General features: G+C 41.3%; 1 protein-coding gene across 1 annotated transcript in view; it reads right to left on the reverse strand.

The window, feature by feature from the left end:
• Window positions 1-233: 233 nt before the first annotated feature.
• Window positions 234-25,542, reverse strand: part of LOC103193661 (SEC23 interacting protein) — a 49,273-nt gene continuing 23,964 nt past the window's right edge. The window contains exons 3-18 of the mRNA XM_007936915.1: window positions 24,331-24,553; window positions 23,029-23,222; window positions 20,731-20,820; window positions 18,614-18,734; window positions 17,388-17,477; window positions 16,357-16,498; window positions 14,769-14,977; window positions 14,081-14,199; window positions 13,520-13,672; window positions 12,175-12,270; window positions 5,988-6,185; window positions 3,499-3,654; window positions 3,025-3,127; window positions 1,717-1,902; window positions 857-1,019; window positions 234-315 (exon numbers count right to left, since the gene is read on the reverse strand). Coding sequence (XP_007935106.1) covers window positions 234-315; window positions 857-1,019; window positions 1,717-1,902; window positions 3,025-3,127; window positions 3,499-3,654; window positions 5,988-6,185; window positions 12,175-12,270; window positions 13,520-13,672; window positions 14,081-14,199; window positions 14,769-14,977; window positions 16,357-16,498; window positions 17,388-17,477; window positions 18,614-18,734; window positions 20,731-20,820; window positions 23,029-23,222; window positions 24,331-24,553 — 2,325 coding nt within the window. The remainder of the gene's footprint in view (window positions 316-856; window positions 1,020-1,716; window positions 1,903-3,024; window positions 3,128-3,498; window positions 3,655-5,987; window positions 6,186-12,174; window positions 12,271-13,519; window positions 13,673-14,080; window positions 14,200-14,768; window positions 14,978-16,356; window positions 16,499-17,387; window positions 17,478-18,613; window positions 18,735-20,730; window positions 20,821-23,028; window positions 23,223-24,330; window positions 24,554-25,542) is intronic.

The following is a 25,542-nucleotide window of genomic DNA, read 5'->3' on the forward strand; positions in this document are numbered from 1 at the left end:
CTATGAGTCGGGTCCGACTTGACGGCACATAACAACAACAACAACCAACTGCAAACCAATTCTTGTCATTAATGCCTATATACTGAATTAAAAAAAAAAAAAAAAAACACTTAAAACAGAAAAGAGTAAATAGAAAATTACAGTCAATACCAATGGTGAAGCAAGACTTCGTAATGCAGATATTCAGAATTCACACAATGAAGATAAACTCACACAGTGAAACTGAAGTCTGATCAATGCTGGGGCTGTTCTGGACTGATGTTCATTGTTCTATAAATTTCTTTAAGTAATAACAGGGCAGTGTCTTCAGATTCCCTATCAAAAAGAAAAGCACATTTGAGACAATTAGCAGAAACTAATGTCTATCACAAAGGTGGAAAAGACAGCTTTTCTTCTATTCAACTCTACCCAGAAGGACAGATTAAAAGTGTCATCCCTAAGCTGTCACCACAAACTAGGCAGATACTGACCAGCTAGCTCCATAACAGTCACATTGCAATTCTCCTTAGTGACAAGGAAACATGAAAAGATGGCTTTTCAAAGTCCCTACCACTCAAATTCTGTGAAGGGCCATCCATTCAGAAAATGGGGTGTAAGAAGAACCAAAGGCAGATGACATACTGCCACCTTGTGGATAACAAAAGGGGAACGTGCTAATTGTGAACACACAAGAGTTCCAATCAATATTCTACAATAAATGAGAAATCTCACAAAAACTGCTACATCTCACAGCAGCTAAAGGCCCCATGAATGTTATCCAAGCAACAAGTTCTAACAAAAAGTCATAAATAGAGAATAAAAAAGTAGCTATAAAGAAACTGAGGCAAATCTTCAAACCAAAGCTGAAAAGACTTACCAATAGCATAAGTGACTCTGAAGTGCAAAAAGATATTCATTGAAACTCTCTATTGGCTTCTCTTGAAGAACGTAGTCGACACGGCGGCCCCCGTTTAACATTCCCACCTTTCCTGAGCGGTCCTCATCCTCAGGCAAATCCGGATTTTCAACAATCTTTTCTGCTGGAATTTAAGCCATGTCATTGTCAAAGTCCATCACTTAATCACTATCCAACTGTAGCTAACCTTCTGGGCTCAATGAGAATACTGCCTGACACACATGGCAATCTGGGGAGCTATCAGGCTCTCTCCTCCTTTCTCCAAAGAGCCAAGGGAAGAGGAACTGGTTACCCGAGAGAGAGAGAGAGAGAGAGAGAGAGAGAGAGAGAGACGGTGTGGCGGGGGGAGAGAGAAAGGGACGGAGAGGGACAGAAAGGGAGAGAGGGAGGAGAAAGGGCCGGCAAGCTGACAGAAGTCAAGAAGCAAAGGGGTGAGAGAGCACTGCAGAAAGGAAGGAAACAGAATCGAAAAGTCAAAACCACCACGGCACAATGGCCTGACACGGCACACAAAGTCTCTAATGACACAATTAAACAACATATCAGGACGATCCCTTTTCAGAGTGAGTTCTTTAAAACGCCCACACACAAACCTAGTCCTCAACTCTGATATCCCACTCTGGGCTGATGAATGTCAATAAAGTTAAAAAAAGAAAAAAACCTGCAGAGTAAAAAGCTCAGGAGCTATTACGTCAAAACCCAGTAAGAAAGGTGGCAAACATTTTGCAGGAATGCATTTGATGGTGCAGCCCGTCACAGTAACAGGCATTCCTTTACATAAACGCATTTGCTTTGGAAAAATGCTTCAAATGTCAAGTTACCTTCAACTGCTTGCTTTTCCTCCTCTTCTTTGATTTGATTGGCTACCTTCTCCAATTCTTCTTGCAACTGAGTTGAAGAGGTATGAGCACGGGCAAACTCATTCAAGGTCTGCCAGGCACTTTTCAGGGAGCTAATGAAACCCTGCTTCAGATCAGATCCCATGCGAGAGAGGCTTTCTTTCAGCTCTGCAGAGATTAAGATGGCACACCAAATTAATCGATTACTGGGGGAAAGTCGGCCCCACGACACTTAGAACAAATGAATACATCCAGGCAGGAGAAAACTTTTCAGCCCTCTCTTAAATTTCAAATATATGGAGTTCCTCATCCAAGAATCCTTAACATGTTAAAAAAAAAAATGTGTTTGGGTAGTATTATTTTGTCATTTTTATTAAAAAGGAAAAAAAAAAAAAGCTATAAACTTCTTCTCTCCAACAAAATTCAGAGTTCAAATACCATAAAAACATAACCACACTTGTGTGTTTTTCCTACTGCAAGGTAAAACATGAGTCCACAATATTTTTTAAAAAATCAGTTTTTATCATCTTTAATAGTGAGAGAAAAGGTCTTGAGAATTTGAGATTCTGACATGACCACCATTTAAACTTCTAACTTAGGAAGGACGAAGCTTGGCTTTCCCACTTTTATCTAATAAATCACATGTGAATTCAAGGTCTTTATCCCATTTCTCACCTTAACTTCATCATCAAACCAAGCTCACTGCCGTCGAGTCAGATCCAACACATAGCGACCCCTCCTTGGGTTTCTGAGGCAGTATCTCTATGAAAATAGATTGCCCAACCTTCCTTCCAAGGAGTGGTTGGTGGGTTTGAACTGCCAGCCTTCTGGTCAGCAGTCAAATGCCTTAGGCACTACACCACTTGAGCTCCTCTTAACTTCATAAGAATTAAATATTTTAAAAAGTATGATGGCAGCAAAATAAAGAAATAAATAGATGGGATCATGTTTACCTCCTGATGGCTGGTTATTAGTTCAAATGCTTCCCCTCTTCCCGATTCCACATATAACCAAACTCCACCCCAATGTAATGAAGCATCTTTATCATCTTACTACCATCTTCCTCTCATTCCTAATTATCTCAACAATTAGAATGCAAATCCACCAAGGAGAAGAAACTCATTCACAGCTGTCCTTTACAGCTTTTCCAAATACTTAGTAAAAAATGCCACACATAGTAAGCACTTAACTAACGTCAATTCTGTCAAAAAGAACCTAACTTTCTTCATCATTCATTCTAGATTAAAAAAATGATAGGAAGGAAACAGGTTTTTATCCCATTGCATTTACCTAAATGAAGCCTCTTTCTGCCTTTGTGATGTGGAATGAGCACTGCCTTCAAATCCAAATCTGGAACGATCATAGGTTCCAATCGATAGGCCACCGGATCAAGCTATAACAAGGAAAAATTGGAAACTTATGAAAAGCTGTTGTATTCTGAGTTATATACCTTCACTGGGTGAGAAAATGGGTAATTGGCAAACCAGGGTTTCACACCTTACTGACATACTAGTGCCTGTAAGCACTTTTAAGTTTGTGAGTAAAATTACATTTAAGCAAAGCAACAGAATACTTTTCTTGCACAACAGTTTTTGATAGAAAAGCTTATTGGCAAGTATCTGACTAACACCCTGAGACAAAGACCTGAGCCCCAGAAAATCAAGATCAGTATCAATTTCTAAAAAATAAGAATCTGAGAATCTATCAGGATGAAAGGAACAAGGTCATGTTGTTCAAAAGAGAAAATCAACTCAGTTCACTCACAGGATGGTAAATATTGAAGAACCCCTTACAGGTAGGGAGTCTGTAGTTCTCGTCTATCCTGTCCACTCCTCGAATTGTGAGGAACATACCAACTGGGGATCCCAAGGCAAAGAAAATCTCTGGTTCAAAGTCTAAGGAGTTGTAAACAACAGAAACCTAGAAAGAACCAAATGTTAATAAAAGATGATCATCTCAATGTCACATAATAAGTCACAAGCTTCGAAAGTTCCTAGAACAGCATGTAATCAAAAGCACGTAACACAGACAAGGAATTGTGTAAGCACCCCTATGATGCGTAGAAGCACTGTCATGGATAAGCACCCCTATGATGCGTAGAAGCACTGTCAGGAACAAGCACCCCTATGATGCGTAGAAGCACTGTCATGGATAAGCACCCCTATGATGCGTAGAAGCACTGTCATGGACAGCTGTGGCTAGCTTTAGACGATTACAGAATGTCTCTTTAAAGCTAGATAATCTACAGACTCTTGTGTCTTCTAGCTATACAATAGCCTAGCGGACAGCATAACATATAGAGCAGACAGCTGCTGCTGTTGGATGCACTGGAGCTAAGTCTAACTCACAGCAGCACCACAGGACAGAGGAGAACTGCCCCACAGGCTTGCCCAGGCTGTAAGCTTTACAGCAGCAGACCACCAGGTCATTTCTCCTGCGGAGCTGCTGGCTGGGTTCAAAGTGCCGACCTTTTGGTCAAGAGCCGAGCCCTTAATCATTGCACCACTAGCTCCTTATGCAGTATTACATTCATGAGAGTTGTGAGTGTGGTTAAAACTGTAGGTTCTACAATCAAACTCCCTGGCTTTGAATCCTGACTCTACTCCTTACTTACTATGTGATCTTATGCAAGTTTCTTAACCTCATCTCAGCCTCAGTTTCCTCATCTATGAACTGGGAATTACAGCAATGCCAAACTAATAATGCGGATGAAGAATAACTAACCTAATCCATATAAAGTGCTTAGCACAACAAGTATTACCACATTTTTCACATACAGCACACCCATGTAAATAACATATACCTGTATATAACACACAAAGCGTGCACAGGAGGCTAACTTGTGCAAGGTTGTGGTTTGCAAAAACATACAATGTGCACATTATTTGCACAAAAATACAGTACCTCTATTGTAACTACCATGCTCACTTTTTAAGCCAAGAGTCTTTCCATTAGGAAAACGATTTGTCCCTATAGAGCCTCTGTAGTTTACAGGTAGCCAGTTCCATTCCCTGCCTTCTTTACATCAGTAATGTACTCATCTAAGATCCTTACATACACAACTACAAATACACTGGATGCAACATCATCTAAAGAGATTTTAATGCTTCCAAGCCATTGAGATAAAAATATATTATTACATGCAGCTATTATCAACCATGTAGTCAATTTTTATAGGACTATTTCCTCAAGGGAGGAACTGTGGATACTAAAAAGTATAATTTAAGTGAAAGCAGCAAATTTCTCTCACCAAAATTTAAATGTACCCTGAACATAACTGTGTAACGACAGCCACCTTTGCTGTTAGCGGCTATGACGGACTAAGGCTGTAAAATTTTAAGTAGTAGAAAAGCTGCAATAAAAAACTTCAGAACCTAAATAATATGTTCGGTGCATTTTCAGTCCTTTATTTTGAACATCAAGAAAGATGCATTCAATTTTTATTAAGAAATAACCAGTTTTTCTCTACCGCTATGTAAATGTTGAATATTTAAAGAATTTAAAGATGGAATCCTCACAGCCAACCTCCAGTGTACGGATCGGTGATTCCTGTACAGAGTGTGCAGGCCTAGTCACAGTGGAGTCACTAGGGCTGGTATAACCCAGTGGAGTAACTCATGGTGTCACCCCCTACCATGGACTGCCTCCTCTACCAGGCCATACAGAATCCTTAGTAATAATTTTTGTTACTCATATATCATAATCCCCCGCCTCACTGAACGTAATGCCAATAGTAGTGACACAAACAACTAGCAAAATTTAAATGACATCTTTAAATTACAATAGTGCAAGCGAGCAAGATGAAACCAGCTCACTCCAAGAGTCATTGTAATTGGGTAATAAGGACAGCTTTGACTGGAGGGTGTTAGAAAGTTCAAAAAGTAAATTCAGCAGTTTTAGCTTTGTAGATATATTGACACATGTAAGCTGGGCTTATGAAAAATGTTCTTGTTATAACTAATGGGGACATTTTTATAAAAAAAAATAAAACAGATTTCTGCTGAAACCCAACACCCACTCCTCGAAAGAAGGTTGGGCAATCTACTTCTGTAGTGATACCGCCTCAGAAACCCAGAGGGGTCACTATGAGTCGGGTCTGACTCAACGGCACGTAACAACAACAAACAACAAACAGAAACAATGCACAAAGTTTTACAGACAGTACCCCGCCCCCACCCAGCAGCAGAGCTGGTACAGTCTGCACCGCCCGTACCCCCCAGTGCCGCCACTGTCTAATCCACCGGCAAACTTGCCTGTCCGGTGCCAACTCCGAAAGACTCGTAATCAACGTGCACAGAGGAAACACAAGCACCGACTGGAAGTTTCCGCTTCGACCCGTTCGACTCTGAAGGGAGAGCAGCTGTTTCTTTAGCCTTCTGAGCACTCTCCTCTTGCTCTTTTGTCGCAGTGGCCATCGCTGCCTTCTTTTCTGATGCCGCTTTTTTCTGCTCCTGTGAAATACCAACCTTGATAACCTAACCCGAGAGAACGTGCAGTTCTCGGCAGTCACCGTGAAGCACGCTATCTCAGCATTAAGGAATGACTAATTTGTTAGGCATGATAATAGTACTGTGATTACCAGAGAAACGTCTTTTTAAGACATGTATACTAAATATTTCAGGACAAAATGCAACCATGCCTATAATTCACTTTAAAACTCTTCAGGAAAAAAGATTAAGAAGAACCTAATGTGGAAAGACAGCTACAATTAAATTTCAGTACTGGCTACCACTATGTATTATTTCTCTACTCTCTTACATAATTTAATCTTTTATTAATAAAAAGCTTTAGAAAGTCAGTGTCTATGATGTTTATGATCTCAACTTTCAACAGAAGTACTACGTAACTGTAAACTATGTATACTTCCCATAAGAAACTGTTAACTTACAAGAAATGTCTTCATTCAATATTATAAACGTTTGTGACTAAATGAAGTCATTGACAAGGTGTCATCAAAAGTTGGGGGGCTATATGCAGACAATGGAATACTACTCAGATTTTCTTAAAAAAAGGAATTAATGACAAAATAAACAACAATTGGATGAATCTCAAAAACATTATTTAGAGTAAAAGAACCCAGATATGTTGATTATCTATACAAACTTCCAAAAGAGGCAAAAAACTATTCATTGTGGGAGCTCTCGTAACATAGTGCCTAAGGCATTTGACTGCTAACCAGAAGGCTGGCAGTTCAAAGCCACCAGCTACTCCTCAGAAGGAAGACTGGGCAATCTACTTCCATAATGATACCACCTAGGCAACCCAAGGAGGAGTCACTATGAGTCGAATCGACTTGACAGTAGTGAGTTTGGTTTGGAGTTTCATGACAGAAACCAGATAAAGGATAGTTGTATGGGGGGAGGAGTTGACTGGAAAGAGGACTAAGGGAACTAGCTGAGTGATAGAAGTGTTCTATTCTTGTTTTAGGAGTGCCTAAGGCACATGACTGCTAACCAGAAGGCTGGTGGTTCAAACCCACCAGCCACTCCTCAGAAGGAAGATGGGGCAACCTGCTTCCATAGTGATACTGCCTCGGCAACCCAAGGAGGGCTCGCTATGAGTCAGGTCCAACTCAACAGCACATAACAACAACAACAATAGGAGCTCTGGTAGCATAGTGCCTAAGGCATTTGACTGCTAACTAGAAGGTTGTCAGTTCAAACCCACCAGCCACTCCACAGAATGAAGATGAGGCAATCTACTTCCGTAAAGACTGACTGCCTTAGAAACCCAATGGGGGTAGTAGCTATGAGCTGGAATTGACTCAATGGCAATGGGTTTGGTCTTTCTTTTCTTTTTTAATCAGTGTATACAACTGTCAAGTTTATTACACTGAATACTTAACAATCTGTGCATTACCATAAATGAGTAAATAAACGAAAGCTTTGGGGACATTTATATCAAAGGTATCTCTCTGTGAAGATGAGATAAAATCTGTTCACACTGGTTCGTAATCACGCCCGCAATCCAGCAGCAACAGTAACGTGGAGCCATATGAGCAGTGTGGCTTCCGCGGCCTCCTTCCCTTGGCTGTGAACGGCCATCTGCAAGGCTCTGCTTGAAAAGTTTGACAGCCTACACAACACAGGTGCTCATACCTATCTAACCTGTTAACTAATTCCAAATGCTAGGAAATCTAGAAAGAATTCCAACTGCTTAATTCAAAAGGCAATACAGGAAAAAGAAAAGCCCCTGCCAGCCAGCTGTAACCGCTTCCACCACTAAGGTTTCTAAGGCTCCGGGATCTCTGCCCTTGGGAAGGAACATCAGAAGAAGTCTAAAAGCCAAAGAACATTCTCAGTGTTTGCCAGTTTAGATCTGCTTCTCCCTCAAAAGTACTTCCCATTCCACGCATAGAACTCCGCATTCCAAATCGACCAGAACGCTGTCTACAGAGAGCGTCAGCTCTCCTACTGGCAACAAGTGTTTTGCTTCCCCCAGTCACAGGCACTAATTGAAAACTAAGTGAACCAACACACACACAGTTTTGACTCTCAATAATTCCCAACACTAAAAACTATTTTCCTTTCCAATAAACATCACTAAGGTGGTTTACAAAGGAAAGGGGAAAAAAAAAGCACAAGCCACAAATATCAGCTCTCCTTATTATAAAAATAATCGGCTACGGTCATCTGATTAGCTCATCTGATTATTTCAGTTACAGTCAGTCAAAAGGACACCACATGCTCTTGCTATTGATCCAGCAGCACCTTGCTGGTGGTGACAAATGGTCAGCAATCAAGGGCAACTTGGCCGAGAACGCTTCCTGGTTCATTCAGAGGCAATTACTTTTGAATTTAAAAAGTAAGATCACTCTACAGATTTTTATTCAAGACATTCTTATGTTGTTGTTGTTGTTGTTACGTGCCATCGAGTCGGCCCTGACTCATAGCGACCCCTCCTCCTTGGGTTTCCGAGGCAGTATCACTACGGAAGTAGGATTGCCCAACCTTCCTTCCGAGGAGTGGTTGGTGGGTTTGAACCGCCAACCGTCTGCTTAGCAGGCAAGTGTCTTAGCCACTATGCTACCAGAGCTCCTAGACATTCTTATAATGCTGTAATTTATACAACCAAGCAACTGTAGTCTATCAACTCAGCTCCTGCTAGAAATTTTTCAAGAACTACAGAATGCTTTCTGCTTTTTTTTCCCTTTTTATTTCAGAATGAAATCAAGGACATAATATGGAAGCTGAAAACATCACTTCTCATCTTTCACTGTTTGGGGTTTTGGGCAGGCTTGTGCGTCACTGATGTGTACATGGGGACAGACCCTTTGACGCACAGAGTACCCACCCTGATATGAAGGAACCACATTAGCCTCTGTCTGACCACTGTGCTCCTGGAGATAAGAGCCCCAGAGTGGCCGAGAGGCTCACCTGTGGTAAGGACTCATCATCCAGGACAAGTGAGACTGAAGACACCTCTGTCCACTTAACCACCAAAGTTAACAACCTCCTCGACGTCTATCATCAAATACCATTCGTAGTCAGTATAAAACGTCTCTTGAGTTGCACTCTTCTGTCCCATCTCCTGATATGACACCCGTATATGACTCTGTGAGGTTCCCGCCAGCCCCCAGCTTCATCACCGCGTCTCCACACTACCACCACCGTGAGCACGGCAGAACACCAATCCAGTCCCCACACTGCCCTCACCGCCTCCTGCCCATCAGCCACTCCTGCTGAAGTGAGACAGGAGTCCTGAGCAGGGCGAAAACACAAACCGACAACAGAGCTGCCTCCACTTACCAGCATTCATGAAACACGTCAGCCTTCTAAGTATCTGGTGGAAAGTACCATGATTTTCGGTGACTGGCCTTACAAACACGCTGGAGGACCACTTTCTTACAAGAGAAAATCCAAAGGACCCCCTACCAACCCTCTTCCCAACTGACCTGATGTTTCTTCCACAGGAAAACATGTCTACTCCTGTCGGGCCATTCCCCGACCCTACTCCTCCTTCCAACTCGAGGCCCCTGCCTCAGGAAAGTCTTCTCTCATCAGCGCTGAGCCCCCCTCCCTGGTCAGAACTGCTGCTCTTCTCTGGCTCAACTGTTTAGCTGCCTCCGTCACAGCACTGATGTGTCGTCACCTGTGGTCCAATCTCCCCTAACTAGACTGTATTCCCTTGTTCGTCTCCAAATCCCAAGAACCAAGACAGCACCTGACCCAGGAAAGTTATTTAATAAACATGCTGAATGACTCAGAATTCCTTAAGCTAAGAAATCAGTCCTAGACTGCAACCCTAGTACAAAAACAAAGTGGCAGGTACTAAGTTCCAAATAAACAGCAGCAATGAAAGAGCCACACATGTTCAAGACAGCTCACCAAAGACCATGCTCCTCATAATGAAGTGGCTACCCTGAGAGAGACTTCTCTCATTTTTTTAATTAACTGGAAAATGTCTGTGAAATTACTCTGAACAAGAAATCAAAATTAAATAAAATGGAGTTTTTTTTCCCAGTTGCTGTATTTCTTTTTAAATGTTCTGTTGCTGTTTTGTATTATTTAGGGTGTTTCTTTTTGGTGATTATTTAATGAGATATTATCCATCATATGTGCTTTTCTCCTTATCCCTTTAGATGGTGAGAAGCATTAGGGCAGGTGAGAGAGAGGGAGCTATTACTGGGTATGAAGTTTCACCTGCCCTTTATTTCATTCTCAAACCTATTTAAGAGGGAGATACTGTCAACTCACTTTAGAAATAAAGAAAATCAAGGGGATAGAAGTTAGGCAAATTGTTCATGAATATGCAGCAAAGGGAATATACTCATGATCATACATAAGGTTGACAGATGCTACTTCTACATATGTATTTGTACGTGCTATAAGAATGTCCACAAAAATAGAATAGGGGTCAAAGTTATGGTAACTTATTAGTCACAACCAACCAACCTCAGGGAGCAAGTTGCTATACCTGTCGGCTCAGGATCACGGTCACAGGGGACAGCAACATCAACTAGCATAACATACTACACAAAGATATTGTTCTACATCCTACTCTGGTAAGTAGCAACTGAGTTCTTAGAAGCTTACGAGTTTTTTTTTTTAATTGTGATTTGAGTGAAAGGTTACAGAGCAAATTCACTTTCCATACAGCAGCTCATATACTTTGTCTCATAATATTGAGTGCAATTTCCCACAATGCAACAGCTCCCCTCCCACTTCCTCCCCACAGTTACCTCTTCCTGTGTCCTTCCCTCCCATGTACTCCTGCCCCAAGCTGTCTCCCTGTGCATACACAGCCCTTCTATTTTCCCATGATTAATCTCTCCAAGGAGTGTATCTACCTAACGTAAATGTTCAGCTCATATGCCTGTCTTTTCTTTGACTGGAAGCCACAGGAGTAGGTTCAATTCCAAACCTGAAGGGCAGCTAGGGGCCATAGTCTCAGTGGTTCCATCAGGTTCTATAAGACCAGCAAACCTGGTCCTTTTTTTTTTTTTTTTTATGATTTTGAGTTTTGTTCCACATTGTTCTCCCACTCTGTCCAGGATCTCCTGGACATAGATCCCCATCCAAGTGGCTGACAGTGGTAGCTAGGCACCATCTAGTTCTTCTGGTCTCATGGTCATATAGGCTGTGGATCGCATGGTGTACCACTTGCTTGGACTAAAAAAGCTTGCAAGCTTTTAAGAAGAAAACCAGAGATGCACGGAAACAATTACTCCAAAGGACCAGGAGACCATGGGAACCTCAGCCTAAGTGACTATAAGACCAAAAGAACTAGATGGTGCCCAGCTACCACTGTCACCACTTACAAAGGGATCTGTACAGGAGATCCCAGATAGAGTGGGAGAAAAATGTGCAACAAAACCCAAAATCACAAAAAAAGACCAAGCTTACTGGTCTAATAGAGACTGGCAAAACCCCCAAGACTATGGCATCCAGTCACCTTTTAGGCCTGGAATTGAACTCTTTCCCGTGCCTCCTAGACAAACAGGCAGGCATATAAATAGGGTGAACACTTACACCAAGTAGGTACACTCATTAGATCAATCAATCATGGGAAATCAGAAGGGCAGGCTTTGCCCAAGGAGGTAGCTCAGAGAGCAGGAATGCATAGAAAGAAAGATACAGGGAAAAGGTAACCACAGGGAAGAAGAGGGTAGAGAGCTGTAACATTATGGGGACTGCAATCAATGTCATGAGACAAAGTATATGAGCTGCTGTATGGAAAATGAATTCGCTCTGTAAACATTCACCCAAATCACAATTTGAAAAAAAAAAAAGGCGCTTGTAAGTGGCCGAACTGGGAATGATAATGACCGATTTATGCCAGTTTGCCCAGAACTTTCCTGGGTTTTATACTAGGAAACCCCCAAAACCCAGTTTTAAAATGGAAAGTCAGGCACCCTCACTGGGACCTGAACTCAGCTCTAGCCGTGTGTGCTAGCAAACCACCCAACCACCGCAGGATTACAGCAGAGAGGGGCTTTACCAGTTTGGCTGCTTTGTGTTTTACAAAGTTAGCTATCTTCTTCCGGGGCCCAAGGGGTATCTCCATCTCCTTCAGGTCATCAACGGTACACATAAGCTTTAAAAGGAAACAAACAAGCACGTTAGCCAGTCACTCGAGTAGAACATGAGATCAACTGTCACACAAAAATGCTAAGAAGAAAGCAAAGCATCTAAAGCAACCTAGGATACAGTCAGTTAAAAGATACAGTGTTGTTTGTAAGTCATGCATTAGTGTGGGCCAAGGAGTCTTAGGTTTCTGTAACTAAATCATTCTGTCTGTTAACAGAGAACACATGCAGTGTACAAAATTCGAAAGGTATCATTGAGCACACATGAAGTCTCCCTCCTCCACTCCCGTCCCAACAACCAATTCTCCCATCAGCAACAACTGCTGACAATGTGGTCCCCTTCCAGAAAAATCATACGCGTATCTTGCACTACACCCTTGCCTGTGTGAAGCCCAGTAACCACACAATACTGAGCCTTGCTCTCTTCATGGAGAGCACCCGAGGGCACTTCCCACCAGTCTCCCATTTCACTTTCAACACCTGCAAATGACTCAGCCAGTGCCTGCCTGGTGGACACTGCTGACGTTTCCCAGGTTTCACGGTTACCAACAATGCTACACTAAGCGTCCTTCTGTATCATCTCCTGTGACTATCTGTACAGGAAATATTCCTGCCAGTGGAATTGCTGGGTCAAAAGGTGTGTACCGCTCCTATTTTAGAAGATATTGCCAAACTGCCCTCCGTCGAGGGTGTACCAACGCACTCCCATAGCCACATCTAAACCAACACTGCTCCTTTCTGCTCGGGCTGGCCACACAGTATATCGTCAGTTTTTTTTTTAATTTTGCTAAACTCATAAGGTTAAAAAAAAAATTCATTGTCTTTTCATTCTCATATTATGAGTTTTTTTATTATGTTATTTCATTTACTGTGAACCATCTATTCATGTCTTTGCCTGTTTTCCTCCTGGGGACAATCTTCTGTAATGGATTTGTGGAAGGTCTGAATATTAATAAGCCCTTTGTCTATAATGTGTGTCCTGAGTATTTATTCTTATCATTGTCCTTCTGCTGTTGTTGATGGTGTCTTCTGCTATGTAGTTTTTGTCTTTTATGTCTTCTGGGCTTTGTGTCAACCTTAGAAATGTGTTTCCAGATTATAAAAAAACTCCTGTGTTTTTCAATCTTTTTAACACTTACATCTTTGACTTAGCTAGAATATATTTTAATGTCAGAGTGTCTAAATGAGTCTTAATTTTTAAATGTATACACAGGAAAAACAATTTTAAAAAAAAAGGAATCAAATTGTCATCGATACCAGAGACTCCATATCAATCTTTTCCTTTTCAAAAGTGCTGACGTATTCCGAGAGGCTAAGTGCTTCCAGAGTTTCTTTCAAAGTTAGGGCTTCTTCATTTTCAACATCAAGATCACAAGACTCATCCAAAGTCAGCTTGGGCTCTTCAGTCATCTTTAAAAAAAAAAAAAAAAAACTGGAAACATTACAAAGCTCAGAAAAATTCCTACAAAATGTCTTTCCTAACCTAAAACAATATTGCTCTATACACCAACCATAATTTTAAGTACTCTGCCATCCAAAGTTTGGATATTCTAAACGTATTTGAATCTGACACATCACTTACATTCCCATTTCCTACAATAATGTACTCTCTTTTTTAAATCAAAAACTCTCTCTCATGCTGAAATTAATAATTCATAAGGAAGGAGAGTTAAGTGAGAAACTTAAACTAGTTAAATGATTCCACAACATCTCTAAGCTTTAAGGTATTTTCATACACAAAAACATTTCGGGAAACAGCTCAGATTTTGGAAAACTGTTCAGCTCACCTCTAAGCCCCAGGTTACTGCACGGTCATACCTGCTTGTCTGGAAAATGTGGCTGTTTCATGACTCCGTTAGCAACAGCAAGAGGCCCAGGAGACTTGGATAAACTCAAATCTTTCTGATTGGACAGTATGTCAAACAGTATCAAAGAGCCTAAGAAAAAGAGGCAGTTTATTTACTGACATACTCAAAAAACCGAACTCACTGCCATCAAGTCAATTCTGACTCAGTACCTCCACTGGCTTTCCAAGGCTGTAATCTTTACAGAAGCAGACCGCCTCATCTGCCTTCTGCAGAGTGGCTAGTGGTTTCAAAGCACCAACTTTCATTTAGCAGCCTTAACCACTACACCACAGAACTCCTAAATGGTGCCTAGGTGCTTTTATAATACTAATAAAGGCTAACACTAATCAACTCTACTTTTTTTCCCAAAGTCCAAAGGCAGAAGCAGACAAAAGTTAGATGTCAGCCAAAATTTGGTCATCAGTACCTCATTATCAAACCAAGATTTGATCACCACAGGGCAGAGGAAATTGAAACATAAAAGCCCTCCTAGATGGTATTAGAGGTGAACCTCAAAGGCTGACTCAAACTCAAAGTGTTAACTTGGACCCTTTACCATCTGGAACTCTACATCTTAACCCTAGCAGCGTCACCTAGACTGAAAGTAATGATGGCTCAACAAAAAGTGTGTTTAAAACGTGTACCCTTGACGGTTTTACCTAAACTGTGACCAGCCAGGGAGACCCCTCCTTTGAAGTCTGGGTTCCGACTCATGAAGAGCGCATGCAGGCGGTTTATCTCCAGGCCTACTTTCTCCACAATCGTCTGACAGTAGCTGGGGCTATTGTAAAACAAAATATCTAGCAAGGTTTCATTGGTAAAGTGACGGAACCGACCAATACTTGGTAAAGTGATTTTCTTAATATTCCTGTTTAAAAAGGGAAAAAAAAAAAAAAGTATTTTCAAGTCAGTATTGACCTTAAATCTGTGGGTTTAAACAAAGCTGCTTAGACTTTGATTACCACAAACACACTGAACTGAAAACACCACAAACTAATTATGAATTGATTCTGTAGACAAAATTATTACAAATAAACCAAATTTAAAGCAAAGATGTTACTTAGGCCTGTAACTGCACCATGAATTTGGGATTCTCCAAAGAGCTATATTATATAAACTAAGGCATATGCAAATATTTTAGTTTTATTTTTAAAGAGGAAAGACTACTTGTTCATTTTTCTTCCAACTGGAATCAGAGTATCTGGCAAAAATTGTGAGTAAAAGGACAAGAGACAACATTAGCAAGGAGTATGAAAGGACCTACATGGAATGAAAACTTCCTGATTTGAGAAGAGCCACAGACAAGTTCACAAACATCCAAGCAGAAAGAAAACACTTCATGGGAGGGCCTAACATGGAGAGAATGCTGTCTGCAGCATTAGTTAAACCATTAAACCACGTACCTTAAACCATTATGAGAGTCCCCAAAATCCAGTCCTATGTCCCAGCATATTACCTAAACCCGTGGTTTTCAAAGGGGAGCGTTCAAAAATGAAGGGGGGCATTTTCAGTTGTCCCAGTGCCTGGCGAGTGCTGCTGGCATGTAGTGCCAGCAACAGTCCTGAACAATAAGGAACTGTCCTGCCAAGAGCATTTCCACTAACAATAATCTCACACTAGAGCAATTTTGGGGAGCTCTGGTAACACAGTGCCTAAGGCACTTAACTGCTAACCAGAAGGCTGGTGGTTCAAACCCACCTGCCACTCCTCGGAAGGAAGATGGGGCAATCTACTTCCATAGTGATACGGCCTCGGAAACCCAAGGAGGGGTCGCTATGAGTTGGGTCCAACTTGATAGCACTTTAACAACAACAACAACAGAGCAATTTTGTTCCCCAGGAGGTGTTTGGCAATATCTGGAGACATTTTGGTTGTGACTTGGTGGAGGAGGGAGGGCTGCACTACTGGTACCAAGTGGGCAGGGGAGCCAGAGATGCTGCTACGCATCCTACAACACAGGACCTCCTCCTCTAGACCACTGTAAATCAGAAGGGCATTCTACAACTGGCTCAAGTTTCTTAGATTGTCTTCACTATAGGAACAAGTTAAAGTTACATATATAAATACACCAAACACATTAAAAAGTAGCATATAAACTCAACAGCCAGTATTCAGTCATGGGTCAGAGCAAGTATTTAATTAAGTAAAAGAAAGAAGTGGGAAGTGGCAAACTATTTCAAAATTATGGATTTAAACTTTGAATCTAAATTTGACTCATCTGAAAATAAGTTATCAAAATCCACAAACCTGTCAACACCTGTGGCATCCCCACCCAAGGAACTATGCCAATGAACTGGAAGGAATTCCACTCTGCTTACTTTCTGATCATCTAAAGATTTCTTAAAATGTGTCTGCAGCAATTTGAGAGAAACCACCCTAAAATCATCCACTTAAAAAGGAAAAAAAAAAAAAAATCAGGTAAGACAAATTAAATTGATTCAATCATCGACTTCAAGAACAAAAACACAAAATCAAATCATGTAAGTTGACTAAACTGCCCTGCTTTATGGCTACCCAGCAATTACCTCAGATATGCCAGTAACTTAACTTCCTAGAAGAAAGGAGGGTGACAAATTTTGTCAAAAAAGGTACCTAACCTTTCAGAAGCTCTTTTTAACTTTTCATTATTTTACAGAAAATCGTAAATGGCTGAAAACCACTACTTCATCTACCACTAGTGGGAGGTGGGGCCCTGCGGACCCCACTCGGGAGTCCAATAGCTGCCTACGGACCCTGCCTTCCCGCCTGGGGTACAGGAGAGGTAACGGAACCCCTCTGGGCATCAGCTCCCCACCTAACTGTGGGGTTACAGGGATGGCAGTAAAGCACCTACACCCCAAAGCTTATGTGAGGGATAAACGAAATAATACATGCATGCACGTGGCACATGCCAAGCGCCCGGGAAGTATGAACTATTATGACATGAACACAAAAAGTTAGTTATAGTTTCATTAAACATCATCTCACAATTAAAACTCACTGTGAGCAAGTCAAGCACACAGATGCTCTTACTCACTGGAGGTGCCCAGGCAGAGCTGTCTATCAGAAAGGCTAGGCTAAATGATTTCCAAGCCCCCTTCTAACTCTTCAGAGTCCAGGATTATTTGAGTTAGATAAGTCACAAGAGCAAAGGAAGTATAAATTAATTTTTCCCACTCATCATTTAAATCTGCATCTTATGACCTAGTCTGCATCTCCAGCAAGTAGCATACAGCTGAAAATGGATGCCTAAAAGGTCTTGTACTAATTCTCAATCATTCCACGAAACCAACACTTACCACATTCAATAATGCTTCTGAAGCGCAAGTCACACACAGGTCCAATGCCATGCACCATGAACACTAAATGGTCAACCTGTGGCATTTCTCCTAAAAAAACACATCAATCACTGATGAATGCTGGAAATCTCTTTGGGTTTTCTTAGCTAATAGCAATATTCTAGGTATCACTTATGTCATCCGTGGACTTGTCAAAGAAATTCACGACCCTTCCTGGCTAATGAAACAAGCCTCATCAGCTTCCACCGTATTAGAAAAACAAAGCTCAAAGGACATCTTGACAACTAACAGCGCAGTGGACTAGGTGGACGGTGTGGCTGGGCTCTTTCCCACAGGTGATCAGTAAGTGGGGACCAGAAAGCCTGCACCTATGGAGACTCCACAACCTCGGAATTCCCTCGGAGCTCCCCGGGCACTAAGCTCCACGTGGAGATGTAAACTTACAATCTTTTCCTCAAATCCTTCCCCTTGCTTTGTAAGACTGAAATATTAAATCACCAAGTTAAATCGACCTTGTTTTTGTACTCTGGTTATTTCACTCAGATTTCATAATATAAATGCCTATTTATTTTATAATTTTATAAGACAATGAAATAAACATGAATACAAGTAATTATCAAAATGTAATCTCTATTTAAATGGCACAATCACGAAACCAACGCACATTCCCTAGAGCAGGCTTGGCAAGCTATGGCTCGTGAGTCAAACCCAGCCCAATGACTGGCTTGGTGAAGAGTTCTACTGGAATACAGCTATGCCAATTTGTTTACGTATTATTTATAGCTGCTTTCACAATACAATGGCAGAACTGGACAGTTATAACAGTCTGTACAGCCCACAAAGCCCAAAACACTTACTATCTGGCCCTTTAGTGAAAAAGTTTGCAGACTCCTGCACTCAAATAGGATAAACTAGTTGAGGCATAAAAAACCAAGCCCAAAAGCATTCCCGAAAGTCTAGTTTTAACCAGCAAAGTGCTTCTTCAAAACAAAACAGATTTTAGAAGCGATGTTAAATGCTTTGCGTACCTTCAACCAAATTCTGAATTAAATAATAAACAGATGTAAAAGTAATAAAATTTAAAAGAAAGACGTACAAAACTGCTTGGTTTCTGTACACTGTGGTAATTCTAATTAATAACTGAGTTTCTTTCCATCATGTTAAAGGCTGGTGCTAAAGTAATGAGAAACTAAAAATGCACCCTGGTTCCAACAAACCACACACACCGTCAGGAATCTCGTCCAGGCTGTCGTCAATCCCCCGTTTGACAACCCTGGGCCTCGTCTGTCCATCCTGTGTGGTCCCCCATTCATCTGGCACTGAGGAAGGCTGGAACTGGACAATAACCTTCAGAAGATAACAGAACAATTACGTCAACTCATTATCAAATTCTTTTTCAATGTAAGCTGAATTGCTTATTTCAATACATAATGAACTACTTGATAGCATGAGTAGTTCATAAATCAAGTTAGCACTGTTATCCCAAAACCAATTTTCTAAGAGTCCTACTAGAGTTTATTAACCACCAAAAGCAAGCAAATCAACAAGAGTGTTTCCAATGCTTATGGTGAAAAAACACTATTAATTAAATCAGAAATCATAAACCTTGATTATTAAATCCAATGTAAAAATCTAGATTTACACATAAGAAGAAATTAAGGAAGAAGTCTTTGTCTTATAAAAACATGTAAAGCAAAATCCTTTAAATAGTTAACTGATTTACCCACTCTTTCTGGGAAAAAAATCTCTTCTGTTAAATCAACTATATTAAATTTAGCTCTGTCATTCAGAAACATTTATTCGAAAAAAGAAAACAATTTGTGTGTGTGTAGGTATGTGTATGTGTATATATAAAACTATATATACATATACACACACATATATACATATACATACATACTTGCATATACGTAAATACATGTATACACACACGTGTATACACATACATATGCATGCATACATACATATACATACAAGAATAGTCATGCTGATGTGTAAAATTTTTGTATTTGTATTAAAAAAACAAACGCACAAGAGTGGTTACAATGAAGGAGAGAAAATGGGGTGGGGGATGTGGGGGACACAGTGTCTCAATTTTATTGAGTACCCTTCTATGCTGTTTAAATTTGACTGCTAACCAGAAGGCTGGTGGTTCAAACCTACCAGCCACTCCTCCAAAGGAAAACGGGGCGATCTACTTCCGTAGAGATACTGCCTCAGAAACCCAAGGAGGGGTCGCTATGAGTTGGGACCGACTCAACAGCAGTGAATTTGGTTTTGGTTTTGGTCCTTATTTTAGCATCAATAAGGATTACAGTGGTAAGGAGATTAGGGTTAATCTTGTTTTCTCTTTATACTTTTCTATAAAACAAAAACCAATCATGTTCTGAGAAACTACTGAGTGTCAACCACTTTTCACAGCTTCCACATGAATTACTTCATCTGAAAGTTGCCCCTGGGCTATAACTAGGACTGAAGGCGAGGAATCTGGAGTTCAGAGAGGTGACAGGTGGTGAATTTTAAAAATCAGAATTATCACTAATCAATATTAAAAAAAGAAAAGAAAAAAGAGAAATTCATGGAGACAACACAAGTAAAAAGAGGAAGGATGCATTTTTTTCTGCAAACATTAAAAGTCATCAAGGCCAAAAAAAATCATCAAAACCACTGCCTTTGAGTTTGACTCACGGCTACCCGAAAGGACAGAGGAGAACTGCCCAAAGGCGTCGCCAAGGCTGTAGTCTTTACAGAAGCAGACTGCCTCATCTTTTTCCCACCGAGCGCCTGTTGGGTTCAAGCCACCAACCTTTTGGTTAGCAGCCAAGCTCCTGAACCACTGTGCCACCGGGGATCCTTTCATCAAGAGCAGACGTGGGCAAATTATGGTCCACAGGCCAAGTCCAGGCCTCTGCCTGTTTCTGTAGTTTCACCGAAACAGTCACGCTCGTCTGTTTACACACCGCGTGCGGCTGCTCTGCTTTCCTGTTCCAACAGCAGAGCTGGCGTAGCTGCCGCAGAGGCCAGATGGCCTACACACCCTAAAGTCCTCACTCAGGCCCTTTACAGAGAAAGCCTGCCCAACCCTGATCAAACGCAACTTCTACAACGCACACTGAGCCTCAGCGCACACGGTGCCATCAACGGAAACCTCATGAGGAAAAAATTTAAATTGCGTTTTTGTTTCAGGATGAACGTGAACTATAGTCAACTATCTTGAAAGTAAAGTTCTTGTTACAAATAGAGCTTCCCGCAGAAATGACGAAAAATGAACATTTATCAAACACTTCTAGCAAAATAATATTAAAATTAACTAACGCTTTAACCTCTTAAGTAGTGTCACTACCTTTGGGTTGTGCATAACAATCGTCTCTCCGCTGGGGAACTCTAACCTGCGGTGCCACTGGTTCGTGGTTACAGCTTTTTTATATTCCGCCTGGAAACAGAAACAACATGGAATCCCACGTGAAAAGCTGAATCACATGGAGAGGGGTGGAGGAGAACAGCAATGAGGGAAAAGGGAGCAGCAGCTCTCATTTGCTGACTGGTTCCCCCCCTGCACTTCTTCACCATGTGCATCACCCATCTGATCACTCACCCTGAATCACTCCTAGATGATACTACTCCCTCCTACAGCGGAGAGAACCAAGTTCAGCTGAAGCACAGAGTTTCACAAGCCGACACAACTGCTAAGGAGCAGTGGCAAAAACGAGGTTCATGTTCCCAGGACCTGCTGAGTGCAAAGCCCTGACTGGTCAGCCAGTCTCCCCTTCCTCAGGACACACGTTCTGAGGCTCAAGACATACCGATTCTGCTCCACCAGCCCTGTCCACCTGACCCTCCGCCTCATTTGGCTTTTTTAATGTTAAAACACATTTATAATTTTAAAAAACAAGATCACTTGGTTCCCAGCTCCCCTTCCTCAATATTTTGATCAAACATTCTAAAGAAGAATCCTTGATCAAAAGGAAGCAAATGTGTCACACAGACCAGGCTCAGGCCAGCTCACTAGACCCACCACACACCCTCCTCCCAACCCCACGTAATGTGACATCATGCTGGAAGCTTGAAATTGGCTCCAGTAGGAAAACATACACCCCAGAAATACACAAATGCTGTTAAGTCAGGGGCTTTCTTTCCTAGAGAGCTGGTTTACCAGAACACTCCTGTGTCTGACAAATAAAGTGTAAGTGTACTCCATCTCAGGGTCAAATGGACTTCTTACTATGGGTTGAAATTAAAAAGTAACTTCGGTCTTTACTTTAGACCAACTCTCAACTGCTGGCATCATGTGGTTACGGGATAATACTGTATAGCCACCACTGCTACAGAGCACCACTGCTACAGAGCTTAGTGTTTCCAGAGCAGGCGCAACTGGTAACGCCTAAAAACGGCACTTTAATAATTTTTAGAAAAGGCAAAATAACTTATAAAAAAGTTTATTTTTTATTTTGTTATTATTAATTGAAAAAATATATATATAATACAAGTCTAAGATGATATTAAAAGCCATTGATTTGATTTGAAAGACTGAACTTTTTATTTCTAAGAATTATATGCCATTCTTTTTCCCCATCATGTTTTTTAAGACAAAAAAATTAGTAATTAATAATATGAATCCAGAGACAATTAATGATTTAGAGGCCCCTTTCAATGCTAATGTTAAGGAGCTCTGGTGGCATAGCACCTAAGGCATTTGACTGCTAACCAGAAGGATGGCAGTTCAAATCTACCAGTCACTCCACAGAAGGAAGACTAGGCAATCTACTTCCATAAAAACTGACTGCCTCAGAAACCCAAAGGGAGTCGCTATGAGTAGGAATTGACTGGATGGCAGTGAGCTTGGCTTTGGTGTTTAATGCTAATGTTAGTGCTGTTTCCATGTTTAGTGTTAGCACTGGTTACAGAAGTTTTGATGGCTACTACCTCAAATAACATTCTGTATCTCATCTCCCATGAATGCAGTCAAATTCATGTAACTTATTTCAAATAATGAATAGCTGACCACCAAGCAGAGCGAAACCTGTGAGAGCCCAAATTCAATGGGACTGCCTTTTCTTTCTGGGTCTCACAAGTCTTCCCACTTTTCGTTTGCTCTTTTCCAGGGGAAATATCTGCGTTTTCCTTTTCTGACGAGTTTCTGCCTACACAGGTTCTACCTCTTCCAGGTTTTCCTGCATAATTATCACAAGAATGTAACAGTTATTCTAACAACATTAACCAGCAGTCTGAAGACAGCTAGTAAGCCTCATGGCATTAGGGTCTATTCAGCTTCACATTTATTTTCACAGTTCAGAAGCTAATTTCAGGCCTTTTACTGAATATTAGTTTGAAAAATGGCCATCTGCTTGGCACCTGTTGTCAACTACAGATGCCGGTAGCTTAAGTTCTTCTGAAGGTGTGGCACAAGGACCTCATCAGGCTTGTGAGGTACCCGACAGGACAGTCCACCTCCAAGCACTGAGGTCAAGACAACAGAGTCAGCAAGGGCCAGCACACCTGGAAAGCCATCTTCTTTGTGAAGAGGAGCAAGACAGACCCTCTTGTCAATAAAGTAGCTCCACAGGGAGAGGCGGTACGTGAGGCACCAGTGTACACGGGGCTCACGTTTCAAGAAACGCATCAAGGAATCAAGTGCACGTACCTCTAGCTTTTCACCGAACTCCTCAGTATAGGGAATGAATCTGCTATCCGTGTCCCCCTTGTAGAACCACGTGCAGCGCCTCACTTCGGCTGGCTCCTCTTCCCAGTACACGGGCTTCCTCACTCGGTCATACAGGTAAACGTCGTAACGTCCTCCGTCCGTCCCCAGAACCACACTCTCAGGGTCTGGCTGGACTAGAGCACAAAGTCCCTATCTTAGCCCAACAGTTAAAAAGCATATTCAGAAATAACAAATAATGAATATGGTTGACTAGCCAATCCTTAAAGAGAAAGGACTAAGCTCATTTTTGTTTAAAAATATAAGTTTCAAATTAATCTGTGCTGCTCAAAATTATTCTTAAGTGAAGAATTAAAAAAAAAAAAAACTCACTGCCGTCAAGTCAATTTAGACTCAAAGTGACCCCTCTTTAGGTTTCCGAGGCGGTATCACTACGGAAGTAGATTACCCAGTCTTCCTTCTGAGGAGTGGGTGGTGGGTTTGAACCGCCAGTCTTCTGGTTAGCAGTCAAATGCCTTAGGCACTACACCACCAGAGCTCCCAAGTAGAGAATAGCCAACACAAAATTTAGAAACATGGTTTTAAAATAATTCAAGTATTAATAGGTATTGATTTTAAAATCTAATGATGATTGGGATAAACAAAGAAGCCTATTTCTGCAGGACTTCTCAGAGCCTTAATGTGCCTTGTGCACTGTCATCCTCCAGGACGTAATGATCCAAACAAAAATCCAAACTCACTGCCGTCGCGTTGATCCCGACTCACAGGGACCCCTCCTTGGGTTTCCAAAGTGGTATCACTACAGAAGTAGATTGCCCAATCTTCCTTCCGAGGAGTGGCTGATGGGTTTGAACCGCCAGCCTTCTGGTTAGCAGTCAAGTGCCTTAGGCGCTACGCCAGCAACAGTAAACACCATTTCCAGAACTCATCTGCCCGTGGAACTGTATTTTAAGCCTCTCCAGGAACTAGAGTTCCACAGAAAAAGCTCTTATAAATGTCCCATAACTACAGATAAGGGAAATAGGAAGACTGAAAAAGCTGACCCTTGCAGTATGAGTTACTCTATTTTCTGATTTAAATCACATTTAAACACAGGGAACTGATGAACTTTGAACAGCTTCCTCAGATAAATCAGGACTTCATTACATCGCCACATCACGGGTCAGAGTCTGGTGGGGTCTGCAAGAATTAAGGAATCTGACATTCACAAAAACCAGGTTGTAGGTAGTGTCTTCATTGCTTCTCTTCCTAAAATCAGACATGATGCTCAACCAGTACACTCACCTGAATTATAGATTTCTTCAAGATTCATAGAGTCATATGCACTGAAGGGCATCCACAGTTGTTTGTATTCTACTTCCTTGCAGTAGAACCAGTGGGGTTGAACAGGTTCATATTGGTTTTGAAGCAGAAAAGGCGGTGGCGTTTGCACCAAGGGGCCTGCAGGTCTAGCCAGTACCTGCTGCTGTGTTGGGGGGGGCAAGGCTGACTGCAAAGGAGGAGGAGCCTGGAGGAGACAAAAAGTGTGGACCGTCATCTTTGTCCAAAGGAACAACTCTGTCTATGCTCCTGACCCACACAGACAAAAGTATAATTGCTCTAGATCCATTTCTGGATGACTATTAAGTTTATTAACTTAATAGTCCCCAAAACAATTGAAAAATTTTTTAAAAAACCCCAAGAGCAGTTGCCACGTGGAGTCCTCACCCTGCAGCAACATAAACTACTACCCTGATGAGACTCACTTTAGCAGTATGTCCTCTATGATTCATTTCACCTTTAAAATGGGCACATACCTTGAACCAGTCATTCTACCTCTAAGACCTTACCTTAGAGATGGAATTACTAAAACAGGCAAAAATTTACCTATAAGGAGTGGGTTATTATATTAGAAAAACACTGGGCTGAGTTCTAAATTCTTCATTTTAATCTCTTCCCTTCTGAGATTCAGCAAAGTTCTCTTTTGAAATCACTTGAATAATCAACGGAGAAACAAGCATAAGGGGACTTTATAAAATTTGCCCAGTGCTAAAGCTGCCCCATCACCCAGAGACAGAGTGTGGATGTCTAGATCCAAACTCCATAAAGTAAATAAAAGAAAGTACTGAGGGAATCAATTTTTGTCCCTATAATTGAGTGTTTTGATTAAACGGTATAATTAAAAGATGAGAAGCTGGCAGTCTGTTAAGACAGTAATTGTTTCTCCTCTCACTTATCCCTAGATGACACTTCTTATTACTATCTCAGACTAAAATCTAGAAATATTAGCATGTAGCTTACTCATTAAAATCAATTACTACTTCAATAAGTAAAACAATCCCATTGCCAACAAGTCGATTCTGACTCATAGCGACCCTGTAAGGTAGAACAGAACTGTCTCATAGGCTTTCCAAGGCAGTAACCTTTTTTTTTTTTAATTGTGATTTGGGTGAAAGTTTACAGAGCAAATTCACTTTCCATACAGCAGTTCACACACACATTGTCTCATGACATTGA

This window comes from Orycteropus afer, unplaced genomic scaffold (assembly GCF_000298275.1).
Source record: "Orycteropus afer afer isolate SDZICR_OR568_19922 unplaced genomic scaffold, OryAfe1.0 scaffold00038, whole genome shotgun sequence".
Classification (NCBI taxonomy): Eukaryota; Metazoa; Chordata; class Mammalia; order Tubulidentata; family Orycteropodidae; genus Orycteropus; species Orycteropus afer.